General features: G+C 35.8%; 1 protein-coding gene across 4 annotated transcripts; it reads right to left on the reverse strand.

Moving 5' to 3' along the window:
• Window positions 1-950: 950 nt before the first annotated feature.
• Window positions 951-10707, reverse strand: LOC132184872 (uncharacterized). 4 transcript variants are annotated; one of them, XM_059598682.1, is made up of 6 exons: window positions 10421-10707; window positions 6404-6498; window positions 5161-6225; window positions 4482-5022; window positions 4192-4396; window positions 951-1332 (listed from the first exon to the last, which is right to left on the reverse strand). In XM_059598682.1, exons 2-6 carry the CDS (start codon window positions 6422-6424, stop codon window positions 1071-1073), a joined length of 2094 nt encoding a protein of 697 aa, XP_059454665.1. In that variant the 5' UTR covers window positions 6425-6498; window positions 10421-10707; the 3' UTR covers window positions 951-1070. The 4 variants fall into 4 exon arrangements, with proteins under 4 accessions (XP_059454665.1, XP_059454657.1, XP_059454649.1 ...); XM_059598674.1 differs by having other exon boundaries at window positions 4482-6225; window positions 6404-6484; XM_059598666.1 differs by having other exon boundaries at window positions 4482-6225; window positions 6404-6495.
• Between the last annotated feature and the right edge of the window lie 1032 nt (window positions 10708-11739).

Below are 11739 nucleotides of genomic sequence, written 5' to 3' on the forward strand. Positions count from 1 at the left end.
CAACTTAAATTTTTGTTTCAAATGCAAAAGCATTGGAAAGAAGTGTTCTTTTTAAACCCACCACAAGAGAAAATATTTTTTATTAAGATGAAATTACTCAAAACATCCTTATTTTGAACTCCAAAAGGACATATTTTAAGGTGGTTTAAGGTTATATTTAATGGACCTCGTTCACTTATCTTCCTTTCTTCAAACTACCTAGCCAAAAAGACTAAAAAAACAGTGACAGGTGTTCACAGCCTCACAGGACAGGTATATCACTATATGCAAAATTGATAGAAATCATTGCCAACCAACTGAAACGCATCACTTATCAAAAGAGATGAATCAGAACAAAAATGTCAATTTCATGACTTATCAATTTAAATATAATACGTTTTTTTTTTTTTTTTGACATGTCCACACAAGAGGGAGAGGGGGGATTTGAATTAGTAACTTCCGCTTCATGAGGCGTGGTCTCCAGCCGATTGAATATTATATACTATATCAATAGTGTTGAGCGATTTTTTATTGTGTTTTATTTTCTTAAAAACAAAAAACTTCAAGTTCAAAACTTTAATGGAGAAAAAATCCTCATTTTCCTGTTAACTACTAGCATCGGAATGCCAATTCAAGTCAAATCTAAGGAAAAGAAGAACCACATGTAAATCTCTACTGCAAATGCGCAGAATGAACTTTCTTCTTTTCTTTCCATCTCTACCTTCATTTGAATTTTATTCTACTTTTCCTTTTTGATTGATATAAACTGCGGAACTTCAGTAGGGGGCAGAGTTACATATGGTATAGTGGGGAATTCTGTGTTCCAGTAAAAAATGGAAACCTCATGGATGAAAAGGGCATAGTCATATTGGAATGGCAGCTATTGCTGCGTTAGCCAGCTCTCCCATGTCAAAACGCGAACACGCAAAATTTAGTTTTACAATTCTGCTAAACATTACAAGACTACCAAATATCAGTAGAGCATACTAATTATATAGAAAAGAAAGTAGAACCACCAAAAAATTCAATTTGGATGTAAAATTAATTATCAGTACACATGCCAATTTGTATATTGGAACAATATCTAGGCACTACAAATCATCATTTTCATCCATACCTCTCATGTCATCACTGCCTCTGTCATCTGTACTGTCACTACAATCATCCAGATCTTTTACTTTGTCACTCAAAAAAGTAGGCTCGCTGGGGACTGTTACATCAATCCAGCTCACGTCCTCTCCCTCCAATACTCCTGGGTCCTCCACCCAATCTCCCATGTTGGCATCTATAGCTTCTAAGCATAGGGGGTCAATCGTACCTCTTCTAATCCTAGCTTTACTTGCTTCGGGTCTCCTGGTTGGACAGAAAAAGGCCAAGACACAGGTTGTAAGCTTTTGTAGCACAACATGTTCAGAAAATAAAAGAGAAGCCACCTTAGCTAGTAGGGGCAAAAAGAACAAGAAAATTAAGATAACTAATCACCAAAGGAAAAACATAAAATATACACTTAACATAGGATGACAAAAAAGAACTGTCTATCGTATCAGATATTCCATCGTTTCAATCAAGTTTTTTTTTATTTCATTTAAAATTGTACTTTTACTTGGGGGGGAAAAAGGGGGGCGGGAGGTTAATGTAGAGAGGAAGGGAATGAAATCAATGGCCATTTTTTTTGGAAACCAGAAAAAAGACATACCATAGGCTTGTTTCCCCTTTATAATAATGTGAATAAATTGCAGTGGACAGTCATTCAACTTCAATTTCTAGGAGTTAAAAGGATCCCAAACAACCCAAGATCCATATTGTATGGGTTTGGAGAGTTGCTTCAGCCGGCTTTCAGACTTTTTTTCTTTTCTTTTCCTTCTTTTTTCCAGTGAGTTACAGTTGCACAAAATGGATCTTGAAACTATGACCTTGCCCTCCACCCCATTTTCAAGGGAAGAAGTGCCATTTCAGACCTTTGATCTCCTGTCTACATTTCTACTTACCAATCAAACTTGGAAAGATTAGTTTTCCAAGGGAAACTGATGCCAAAGCATCCTCTCAATACCCAATAATAAGATCTAAACTCAGGCTTTAACTCTTCATAATGAACATGCCATTCCATCATCACCATCACCAAAACTTTCACCAAGTATAGGAAACTAAGGTAAGAAACCCCAGTCCTTCATCACCTTTAGCCAGTTGTAACTCAGTTGAAAATACCACCTCTAACACCACTTGAAAATACCATTGGACCAAGCCAAACAATTAGCCAGTTGTAACTCAAATACACTGCAGTAGAGTAAAGCTTTAGAAACAAATCTATCAAAGTAGCAGACAACCCACCAAATCCTAAGCCCAGGTGGGCAACCAGGTTTGGAAGACTAGGATTGCGGCTGATCAAATCCTTTCTGGAATGAGGAAATGGTGTTTGTGGTGGAAGAGTCATTTGAGGATTACTTGTTGCTTTCGGTTGAGGACCGTGTTTGTGGTGGCCCATCAAATCCTAACGCCTGCCAGAGTAGGATGGCCATTCGCCAAAGGGTCCAACCACATGGTTTTTTCCTTTTTTTTTTTTTTTAGTTGTTTCAGAATTTTTATTTTTATATTTATTAAGGGTATTTTTGCATTAAAGGATATTGACAACTTTTGGTAGTTTGAGAGGAATATTGTCGCACTCTAAATTTTGGGGGGAACATTGTAAATTGGATAGTAGTTTAAAGGAGATATGTTGACTTTTCCCAATATTCATACACTCCCCTCATGTGTGAGATCAAATTGTTCCTTAATAAGTAAGGCCCAACACATGACACATGAAATATTTGACTGATATAAGATGTGAATTACAAAAATAGAATTCGAACTTAAGACTTTTGCTCTGGTACCATGTTAAATCACCAATTGTCCTAAAAGTTTAAGATGATAAAAAATGAAGAATTTGATTATTTAATTAATATTCTAGCAGCAACCCTATAAATCAATTTGCTACAGCAATAGGAATACGAAAGACTAGCATGAAATATGTCGATAGACATGAAATGGTAATCTTAATCAAAGTGGCCTATCTCCTTTGACAAGTACAATCTCTTCAAACTAGCCAACCTATTCCTCCGATTTTACAATCACCACATCCCAAAAGGTCCTAGTTTTGAAAGAAGAAATAAGAGGCAATCCCAAATATGACATCGAGAGAGATCCTACCTCAGAATCAAGTAACTCACCAACTCCATCCACCCCTGCACCTCTTTAACAAGGAACACTCTTGTTCAGGCTAACTTTCCACTCTGAATGAAAATTAAGCTTGAAAGCTAGAGTACCCCTCAAAAAGAGCTACTTCCCCAGGTAGAGTAAAATGAAGCAAATTCATCTATCGAACCCAAGTAGCTGGAAATTACTTTGTTACATAAGTCTGGTTTTATCCAGAAGATAGCACATTTACTCCAAGACATACTGTTTGAATTATAAATATTATATGGGGAGATTACAATGTTAGATAACTGTCGTTGTATCCATAAAATAGCATATTTTATCTGGGATGTGGCATTTATATACTGTTAAATTACAATAAGCAAATATATCCTGATATACCTGTTAGAGTGAATATATGAATATTTGTGGAAGGGTGTGTAATTTTCTAAGTGTACGAGGAGTGGTATGTAAACCTTCTAGAAGGAGGCTAGCTGTCCTAGTGAGGTGTCATTCTATAGCTGTCATAGTACAGAATATTATTGTATTTTGTCCTTCTATTAAATGAATAAGTGAGGAGGAAGGAGCAACACTAAATCAGGAGCTCCATTCCATTCCATAGTTTTCTTTCCATTTCAATTTCTTCAGTCTCGTTTCATTATAACCTAGATGAATGGCAAAGTCTTTCCAGCACATGAGAATAGAAGTGAAGTGATTCATGAGTATGAAACGCCTCACTAGAGGCAACTTCTAAGTGAAAGAAAGAGAGGCAGAAGACCAGAAACAATGCATGATTAAATCCAGTGATTCTTGTTGTGGACATCATTTGGATCAATCAAAATCAAGACTTGCGTAATGACTTAATCTGATGACAATAAAAAAAATCGCCAATAATTTAGTCACAGCTCTTTGTCAGATAAAGTTCATTCCATGAATGTAGAAGATTGAACAGAAGGACCAATGAGCTATCTGAAATCCACAAGTGCTTCGACTCCCATGGTATTACGAATATAATTGTCAAAAAATTACCGATGGACAAAATACCTCTCTTGAAGATGCAAGTTATAATGAACAAATATAAGATCGTTCAATCTTTGATGCTCCAACCGGTTCCTCTTCTTCAAATGGATACGTTCAAACATGCTCCAATTCCTGTCACATCGGGTGATACTGCAAGTTTGGCTTAATATCCTGACAGCTAAGCGCTGTAAATCTGGGTAATCAGCCGCATACAGTGACCACCAAGTAGCTGCAAAACAAACATAATAAGAATTACTTTACCATGTACAACAAAGTATTAGAAACTTGGAAAGAACAAATGATAAGATGGTAACCTGGAGCCAATGAATCTCGACTACGTAATGCCACAGGTCGACCAAAATCTCCTACAGCTTCCTCATAGAAATTTACATTACTTGTAATCATGACCTGAGCTGTTAAATCAGGCTCTAAGGTTTCAATGCAGTCAAGGAAGCCCTTTTGGATGACTTTGTTAGACGAGAAACTGGGGTTGTAGAATACGGAGGGGTTCAGGTAGTATGCAGCTGCATGAAGCGAGCTATGAAATTCCTCCTGCCAAATATGATCAACAACCTCTAAATAGGGCAAGTAGGCAGATTCCTTGTTGTTCAATGCATCAATGAAGCTTTTCTTTGCTTTTTCCATTGCATCATATATGTATCCGACAGACGGCTTCTCTCCACAGTCCATAAGCTGTAAAACGGATAGCAAGGGCTTTGTCACCTTCAGAGTCTGGTCACACATTGACCAGAAGAGTGGGTCCACAATAACCTCTGCCACCTCAAGTCCTGCCCTTTGCTTAGAGAAAGTTGAATGCATCCAAGCAGCTCCAGTAAACATCTGATGGAGATGGCCCTTCAAAGATAACATGTTCTGCAGCGTCAGAAAGATGGAAGCAAACCTGGTGGTTGTGAGTTGGATAATATCTCTTCCACCTGTTTTCTTCCTCATTAAAATGAGGACCCAAGCATTGTTGTATATAAACTGTGTTACCTGTTTAGCCTTTGCCAAAACATCTTTTACTACATCCATTTTTCCAATGTCCTCGAGCATTAAGTCAATACAATGTACTCCACATGCAGTGCAGAAAAAGGTTTTGTATTTCTCCATTAAAAGTTTTCCTGCAGCTTTGTAACTGGGTGAAGTATCTGTCAGAAAATTGACAATATTCTTTTGCCCGACTTCTTGAACGACACCATCAAATAAGTTTAAAAGTGCCTCAGCAGATGTGATTTCTGATGCATCAACAGATTTTAGGAACATGGTACCCTTCGGACAGTAAACAAAGAAGTTTATCACTGTACGACCAGTTCTGTCCATCCACCTATCAACCATTACCGAACACCCAGTCACTTCCCAAGACTTTCTTAGTTCTTCAACATATTCACTCACATCCTGAACGCTCCTGTTCAGCAACTTACCCCTCAAAGATTGATAAGAGGGCATCTTATAACCAGGGCCTACAGCAGCAATAGCATCAGCCATCTCTTGAAAATACTGTGAATTGGCAGCAGTGAATTGTATGCCAGCTTCATACAAAAATCTCGCAACAGCCATGTCAGCTTGATCCATGCTCTCCTGGGAAGCAAAACTCTGGTGTATTGGTTCAGCAACAATAGGCACAACAGATGAAAAATATTGCTTCTTCTGTCTCCTAGAGCGATTGGAGATTCTTTCCACAACCTCTTTTCCCCTTCTCTTGCTAGTGCCTCGAGCAGAAACCATGTTCTTAATCTGCACCACATCGCCATCATCTCCTTCTTCCCTACCTTGAATATATGACATGGAATCCTTGCTACTTCTCATTCCTTTCTGCCTCTTTAATCTTTCCAAAACTTTAAAACCTAGATGTTGTTGCATCTGCACTTTAACTTCTTCAGGTACTTCCTCACATGGAGCTACATTTCCTCTTTCCCCAGCTAAATGTTGCTTCAGTCTAGAAATCCCACCACCGAGCATAATTTTATGACAGTATTTACATTTGATCTTTTGGCGACCCCCATTTACCATAATTCCATGGGCCCAACCAGGATCAGAAGCTCGGGGAGGTGCCAAACCCTAGTAGGAGATATGCACAGTCAACAGTTAAATTCAAAAGATTTATATCTACAGGAGACTTCCATTCACATACACGGATGAAATAAAATGATAAAAGACAAACATTTGGACTTCAAGTTCAAAAATTCAAGAATGGAAAAGTCAAAAGCTGGAAAGAGCAAACATATATATTACGTACCTGACTATCCTTGTGTTGCATAACTGGGAAAGCGTCAAAAGACTTTCAAGTTTCCACCGACTCTCAAGTTTCCACCATCAGCTGTTAATACACTACTTTCAAGTCAAAGAAACACAACAGATGAAAATCATAATCAATGTGAACAGAACATAAGAACACCTAAATTAAATTTAAGGACTCAACAATGATACTAGAGGCAATAGAGTTGCAAAAGTTCTGAAGAACGGAATTTATAACCACATTAATGAGAAGGGAGCATACAGGAGACTGAGTCCAAACCAGAAAACTAGAAACATTTTGTCACTACAAGTAGACATAAACTACAGAGTTATAGTAGATGCATATGGACAGCACTAAACCAGGTAATCGACCACAATACCGTTGCAGGGCTATGCTTTGACTGCAGAATTATGACTTGACAAAACCGTATTCATTATCCATGCGCTTCCAAGGGCACTTGCGCCTTAGGCAGGGTCTGACTCTTGGATTCATTCATGAGCCTTTGACCATTTACAATAACACTTCAATTTGTATTATAATGACTTAAAGTAATCGTTGGTATTTTACTAAGCCATTCACTTTGGACATTCAGAAGAAAAGATGGACCATTCATTAAGCATGATAATATTATAAAGGAGAAACTTCACTTAACTTCTCTGAACTTTCATCGCTTTTACGATCACTTTCTGAAATTAAAAAACTCTCAATTTAGTGTATCCAAATTTCAAAAGTTTACAATGTCATCTCTCTTTTAGGATTTTCTGTTAAATCCGAACGGAGGATTGAAAATTCCCAAAATACTCCTGTCTTTTTTTAAAATAAAAATAAAAATGATATGCTCCAGCTATGTGGCCCACATGTTGCATTTTTGTTCATCTCTGTAATTAACCTTTGTCAAACAAAAACTAATGCATTTTTATTCATCTTTGTAATTAACCTTCCCCATCATGTTGCACTCCTCCATGTCCAACATCGACGTCTGCAAGCTCGACTGCAATCTCACCCACGGGAATTTTTGCTGGAATCTCAACGTCACGAAAAGGCTCCATGCCAAAAATCCTTTTGCCTCTACCTCTGCCTCTCCAGTATCTCACGGCCAAGCATGGTTGTGGGTCTTTGTGACCTATGGCAAGCTTGGCCTGACCCACAGCTAGCTTGGTCGTGAGTCTAGTTTTTTAAAAAAATAAATTTTTAATATTTAATTAGGGTAATTTTGTAATTTTACAATTTTACAGGAGTATAAGAGACATTTCACCTATTTATCGTCTAATTTAACCCCAGACTTTAATGGTAAGGGTGACATTGCAAACTTTTTTTTTTTTTATAAGTATATTATCAAACGCATAGAGGGGCGCAACCCATGTATACAAAAAGTATATTGGGAAACCCCTACTGATTAGAAAATGATTTACAGAGCTCTAAGAAATCAGAAAAGGTGGATTCATGCGAGTTTGACCAAATCCCGCTCCAAGAGAACAAAGTATGTAACGCCAACTTCCTCAACTCAATCATGCCGCTCTCATTATCCTCAAAGCTGCGTGCATTTCGTTCTCGCCATAAACACCACATCACACATAATGGGATGAGCCTCCATATACGCAAAGCATGCCTATTACCCAATTGACCCCTCCAACTTTCCAAGATGTCACTCACCTTTCGCGGCATAACCCAATTCACTCCAAAGAGGTGAAAGAATACATTCCATACCTCAGTTGCAACCTCACAATGTAGGAGTAGATGGTCAATGGACTCTCCACAATGTTTAAATTTAGATACACTAAATTGAGAGTTTTTGAAGTTTCCCATATTATAAATGTGTGTGAGTCATGGTTTATTCCTTAATGATCTCTAGTTCAAACAGAACAAACCAAGTTGGAGCTATATGATCATGAACATCAATAACCAAAAGCACCATCTAAAGCTGGACCCAATGTAGTACACCCAAGTATTACTTTTTCAACGTAATGCACATAATGTTTCATTTCTTTAATAAACCAACACAAAACATCCACATATTCAATGTTTTTTTGGCTCAATTTGGTGAGTCCCAGAATATTTCCACCACCATAACAATTTTTTTTTATAAGTATTTCCACCACTGTAACATTGTCTCAACAAAGTGTTTCTATATGATGTTCTAAGGTCACCCCAACAGAATCCATTAAAACTCTGACGGAGAAAAAAATAAATATATATTTACCAACAACACTCTGATCAGCCATGACACAAGGATTTAGATGCTCTTTTTTTCTAACTTCTCTTTTGGCAACTTTTGGGTTTTATCATGTGAAGTCTACATGCCTCATCAGATGGAGATAATTATTTTACATTTATAAAGTTTTTGAATATCTAGCAGTCTAGGGTTACAAAAATATTTTCATTTCAGATCAGTTTATAAGTTACAGGTATTTTTGTCTTCAGTGGCAGAATTATAGTTTTATGCAAACCTCATGCAGGATCTCATATTTAGTTTGAAGTGTTTTAGTAATAATTACAGGACTAGTGTGACTGATCTCTAAGAATTCTATGTGTCTTTTGGATTTTAAGTTATTCTTTTAATTAATTTATTAAGTATGCTTGGTATTAAGAGTTTTATTCCTGGTAGGATAAAGTCAAGTTGAAGAATCTATGAAAATGCTTCACTTATTCAAACAAATTCAAACTCCAAAAATTTGAGATTGAGTTTGTGTTATTGAAGGCATGCCTCATTTTATCTTCGCCTCTCTTTCTATTCTTCTATATTCACGACTCTCGGATAACTATTCACAGAACTGGAATAGCTCTTAAGATTGCTTTTATGTCCATCATACTGGGGGGTATTTTCGGTAGAAGGAACAAGTCATGCACAAGTGAGTGGATCTCTCAATGTTTCGATGATTGTGAGAAGAATTCAAATCTACAGCTTTGTTTTCTTAAATCTGATTCGAGTGGATCTCCATTAATACCCTTCTCAATATCTCTAACTCTAAAAACTTTTTGTACTCTTTCTTCATTCTTGATCTTGTTGGGTGTTTTTCTCTTATATACTTCTTGTGTAGTTGGGTTGCACCCCTTGCGCTTTTAATTAATTTGATTTACTTATCAAAAAAGTAAAAAAAAAAATTCATGCACACATTATAACTCGAAACATTTTGATTGTTTATATATTTGAGTTGCAGTGAGTCCTAGCTTAGAAGTGCAATTGAAGTGGAAGTTTGGGGGCAAAGAGTAATTTTCCTTTTGCTTATAAACCTTCAAACACCTCATCACAAATCAATGTACAAACCCTACATTCTTTGCTCCACCATTCCAAAACCATAAATTTATTCAATCTTTAGCCCTCTTCAAAAGGAAGCTAGGTAATTATCCATATCAGTCCTATGGCATGAACATCATCTCACATGCAGGTAGGAATGAAAATAAGTCCATGTCATTTGACAAGACATGTTAGTAAAATCCATGTATCAACATTCTAGAATATGCAGCTTTGTGACATCAATAGTTGATGAATCTGCAATCTTGAATGTTTCCAGTGTAATGTTGACATTATTTTGGTTTCAAAACAGTGTCAAAAACACTTGTACAAAGTCATGTACAAACACATGCACAATTGGGTCAAAAGCAAACCATAAAAAATCAGGAAAAAACCCACCAGAAATATAATTTATAAAATCCATATCTTTAAGAATACTACAAACCAATACTTAAGCATATAAGAATAGTCAATAAAAGAAAATTCAAAGAAAAGCAAACCCAAATGCAAAAAACCAAAAACAAATAGAAAACAAGTATCGAAGGCAGAGCAAATGTTGCGTTAAGCACAACTTAGAAGAGTCCTGGTTTTGTACAGTCCAAACTAACAAAGAAATCCAAATTTCAACGTTTAATTCTTTCATTTTCTCAGCAACCAAACAAGGCGGGAAAAAAAATAAATTCTTTAGAAAATGAAAACTCTGATTTGCCTTAATCCGATTCAACTAAACTAAATTAAGGAAATTAATTTCTTTTTATGAACTAAAATTAAATGCAAGATCTTACTCGGAAAATTTCCGAATTCCGGTATAGAACTCAAGTGCCGAAATATCGTGATCCTCTTCCGAGACATCAGGTCCAGAGCTCGAAAACGAAATGACCGGAGGTCCGAGCAGCAAAGGGTTTGAACTAACGCAGAGACGGATCGGAATAGAACGGTTTTCGAAGGATCTGATTGGCGAAATCGGTGCTGGTTTCTTCAGAGGTGGGCGAAATTTCGAGGTTTTAACATCAAAAAGCGTGTCGGCAAATCGTATCGGCTTGACGGAACGCCCTCTGAAAAAACGGTGTAGTTTCGCTCAAACGTAAAGTTGTGCTAGTGCCGTTACGTTAAGCTCCGTTTGCTTTAATGCAAAGTGTTTTTTCTTGAAAAATTTTTAAATTTTCTTAAAAAATAATTTTCAGTGTTCATATATATATATATATATATATATATATATTAAATTTTAAATTACAATAATGTTTCGAAAGGGTTCCAATTTTGTCCTGACCGGGTCTCCATTGAATCTCAGCAATGTCACAGCAAAGTCTAATTGGGTCCCGGTGAGTTCTAACCATGTTCCGATAAAGTCTTACAAGAATAACTAAAAACAAAAATTACCAACCATAATATAATCTTACAAGATATCTTGTAAGAATATATTATGTTTGTTAAGTTAGATATCTTGTAAGATTATACTTTGTTAACGTATTTTGGTTGGTAATTTTTGTTTTTTGTTTTAAAAAAATGTTTGATGTGACATAAAGTTATTTTTGTGTTTTGATTAATGTTTGTTTAGGTTGAGATAGTAGTTAGTGTTTTTATTTTGAGAGCAAAACAAAAAATTGAAAATAAAGATTTTTTTTTTAATGAAAAAGTGTAAATTTTTAACAAATAAAGATTTTAACATTTGACGGAATTTGAATGTAAAAACTAAATTCTTTTTTTGGTATACCCTAGGGATTTCTTAATTCATTTTGATACCGTAAAAAGTTAATTACAAATCAAGTAAATTATAGAGACTAATTTTATTTTTAATTTTTCCTTTTTTTTAATAATAAAGACGTTCGAAACAGTAATTATTGAAGACTGTGAATTTGTGGACTCCAATTATGTATTATATGAATTGTTTCTCCCTAAAAAATAAAATAAACCCTAACATGTTTATATTATTTCTTTATAAATATGAATTTTGGGTCGCTTCAAATATTTTTAGCCTGGTTTTAGGAAAAAAAGAAGAGTTACATTTAAAAATGGTCCATGGACCAAATGTTTATCAAAAACTTCTAATTTCTTAAGCTTTTTCTAACTTTTTAAGGTTAGTACTTCCCTTCACTTGTCATCA

Source organism: Corylus avellana, chromosome ca1 (genome assembly GCF_901000735.1).
Source record: "Corylus avellana chromosome ca1, CavTom2PMs-1.0".
NCBI classification, from domain to species: domain Eukaryota; kingdom Viridiplantae; phylum Streptophyta; class Magnoliopsida; order Fagales; family Betulaceae; genus Corylus; species Corylus avellana.

What these genes read in the sequence shown, in the direction of transcription:
- LOC132184872 (XM_059598674.1), bottom strand. Translation starts at nt 6,424, where the DNA reads ATGCAACACAAGGATAGTCAG. An exon ending in TGCAACACAAGGATAGTCAG is followed by an intron (nt 6,226 to 6,403) that starts GTACGTAATATA and finishes ATCTCCTACTAG; the next exon opens with GGTTTGGCACCTCCCCGAGC. An exon ending in TCGAGATTCATTGGCTCCAG is followed by an intron (nt 4,397 to 4,481) that starts GTTACCATCTTA and finishes TTTGTTTTGCAG; the next exon opens with CTACTTGGTGGTCACTGTAT.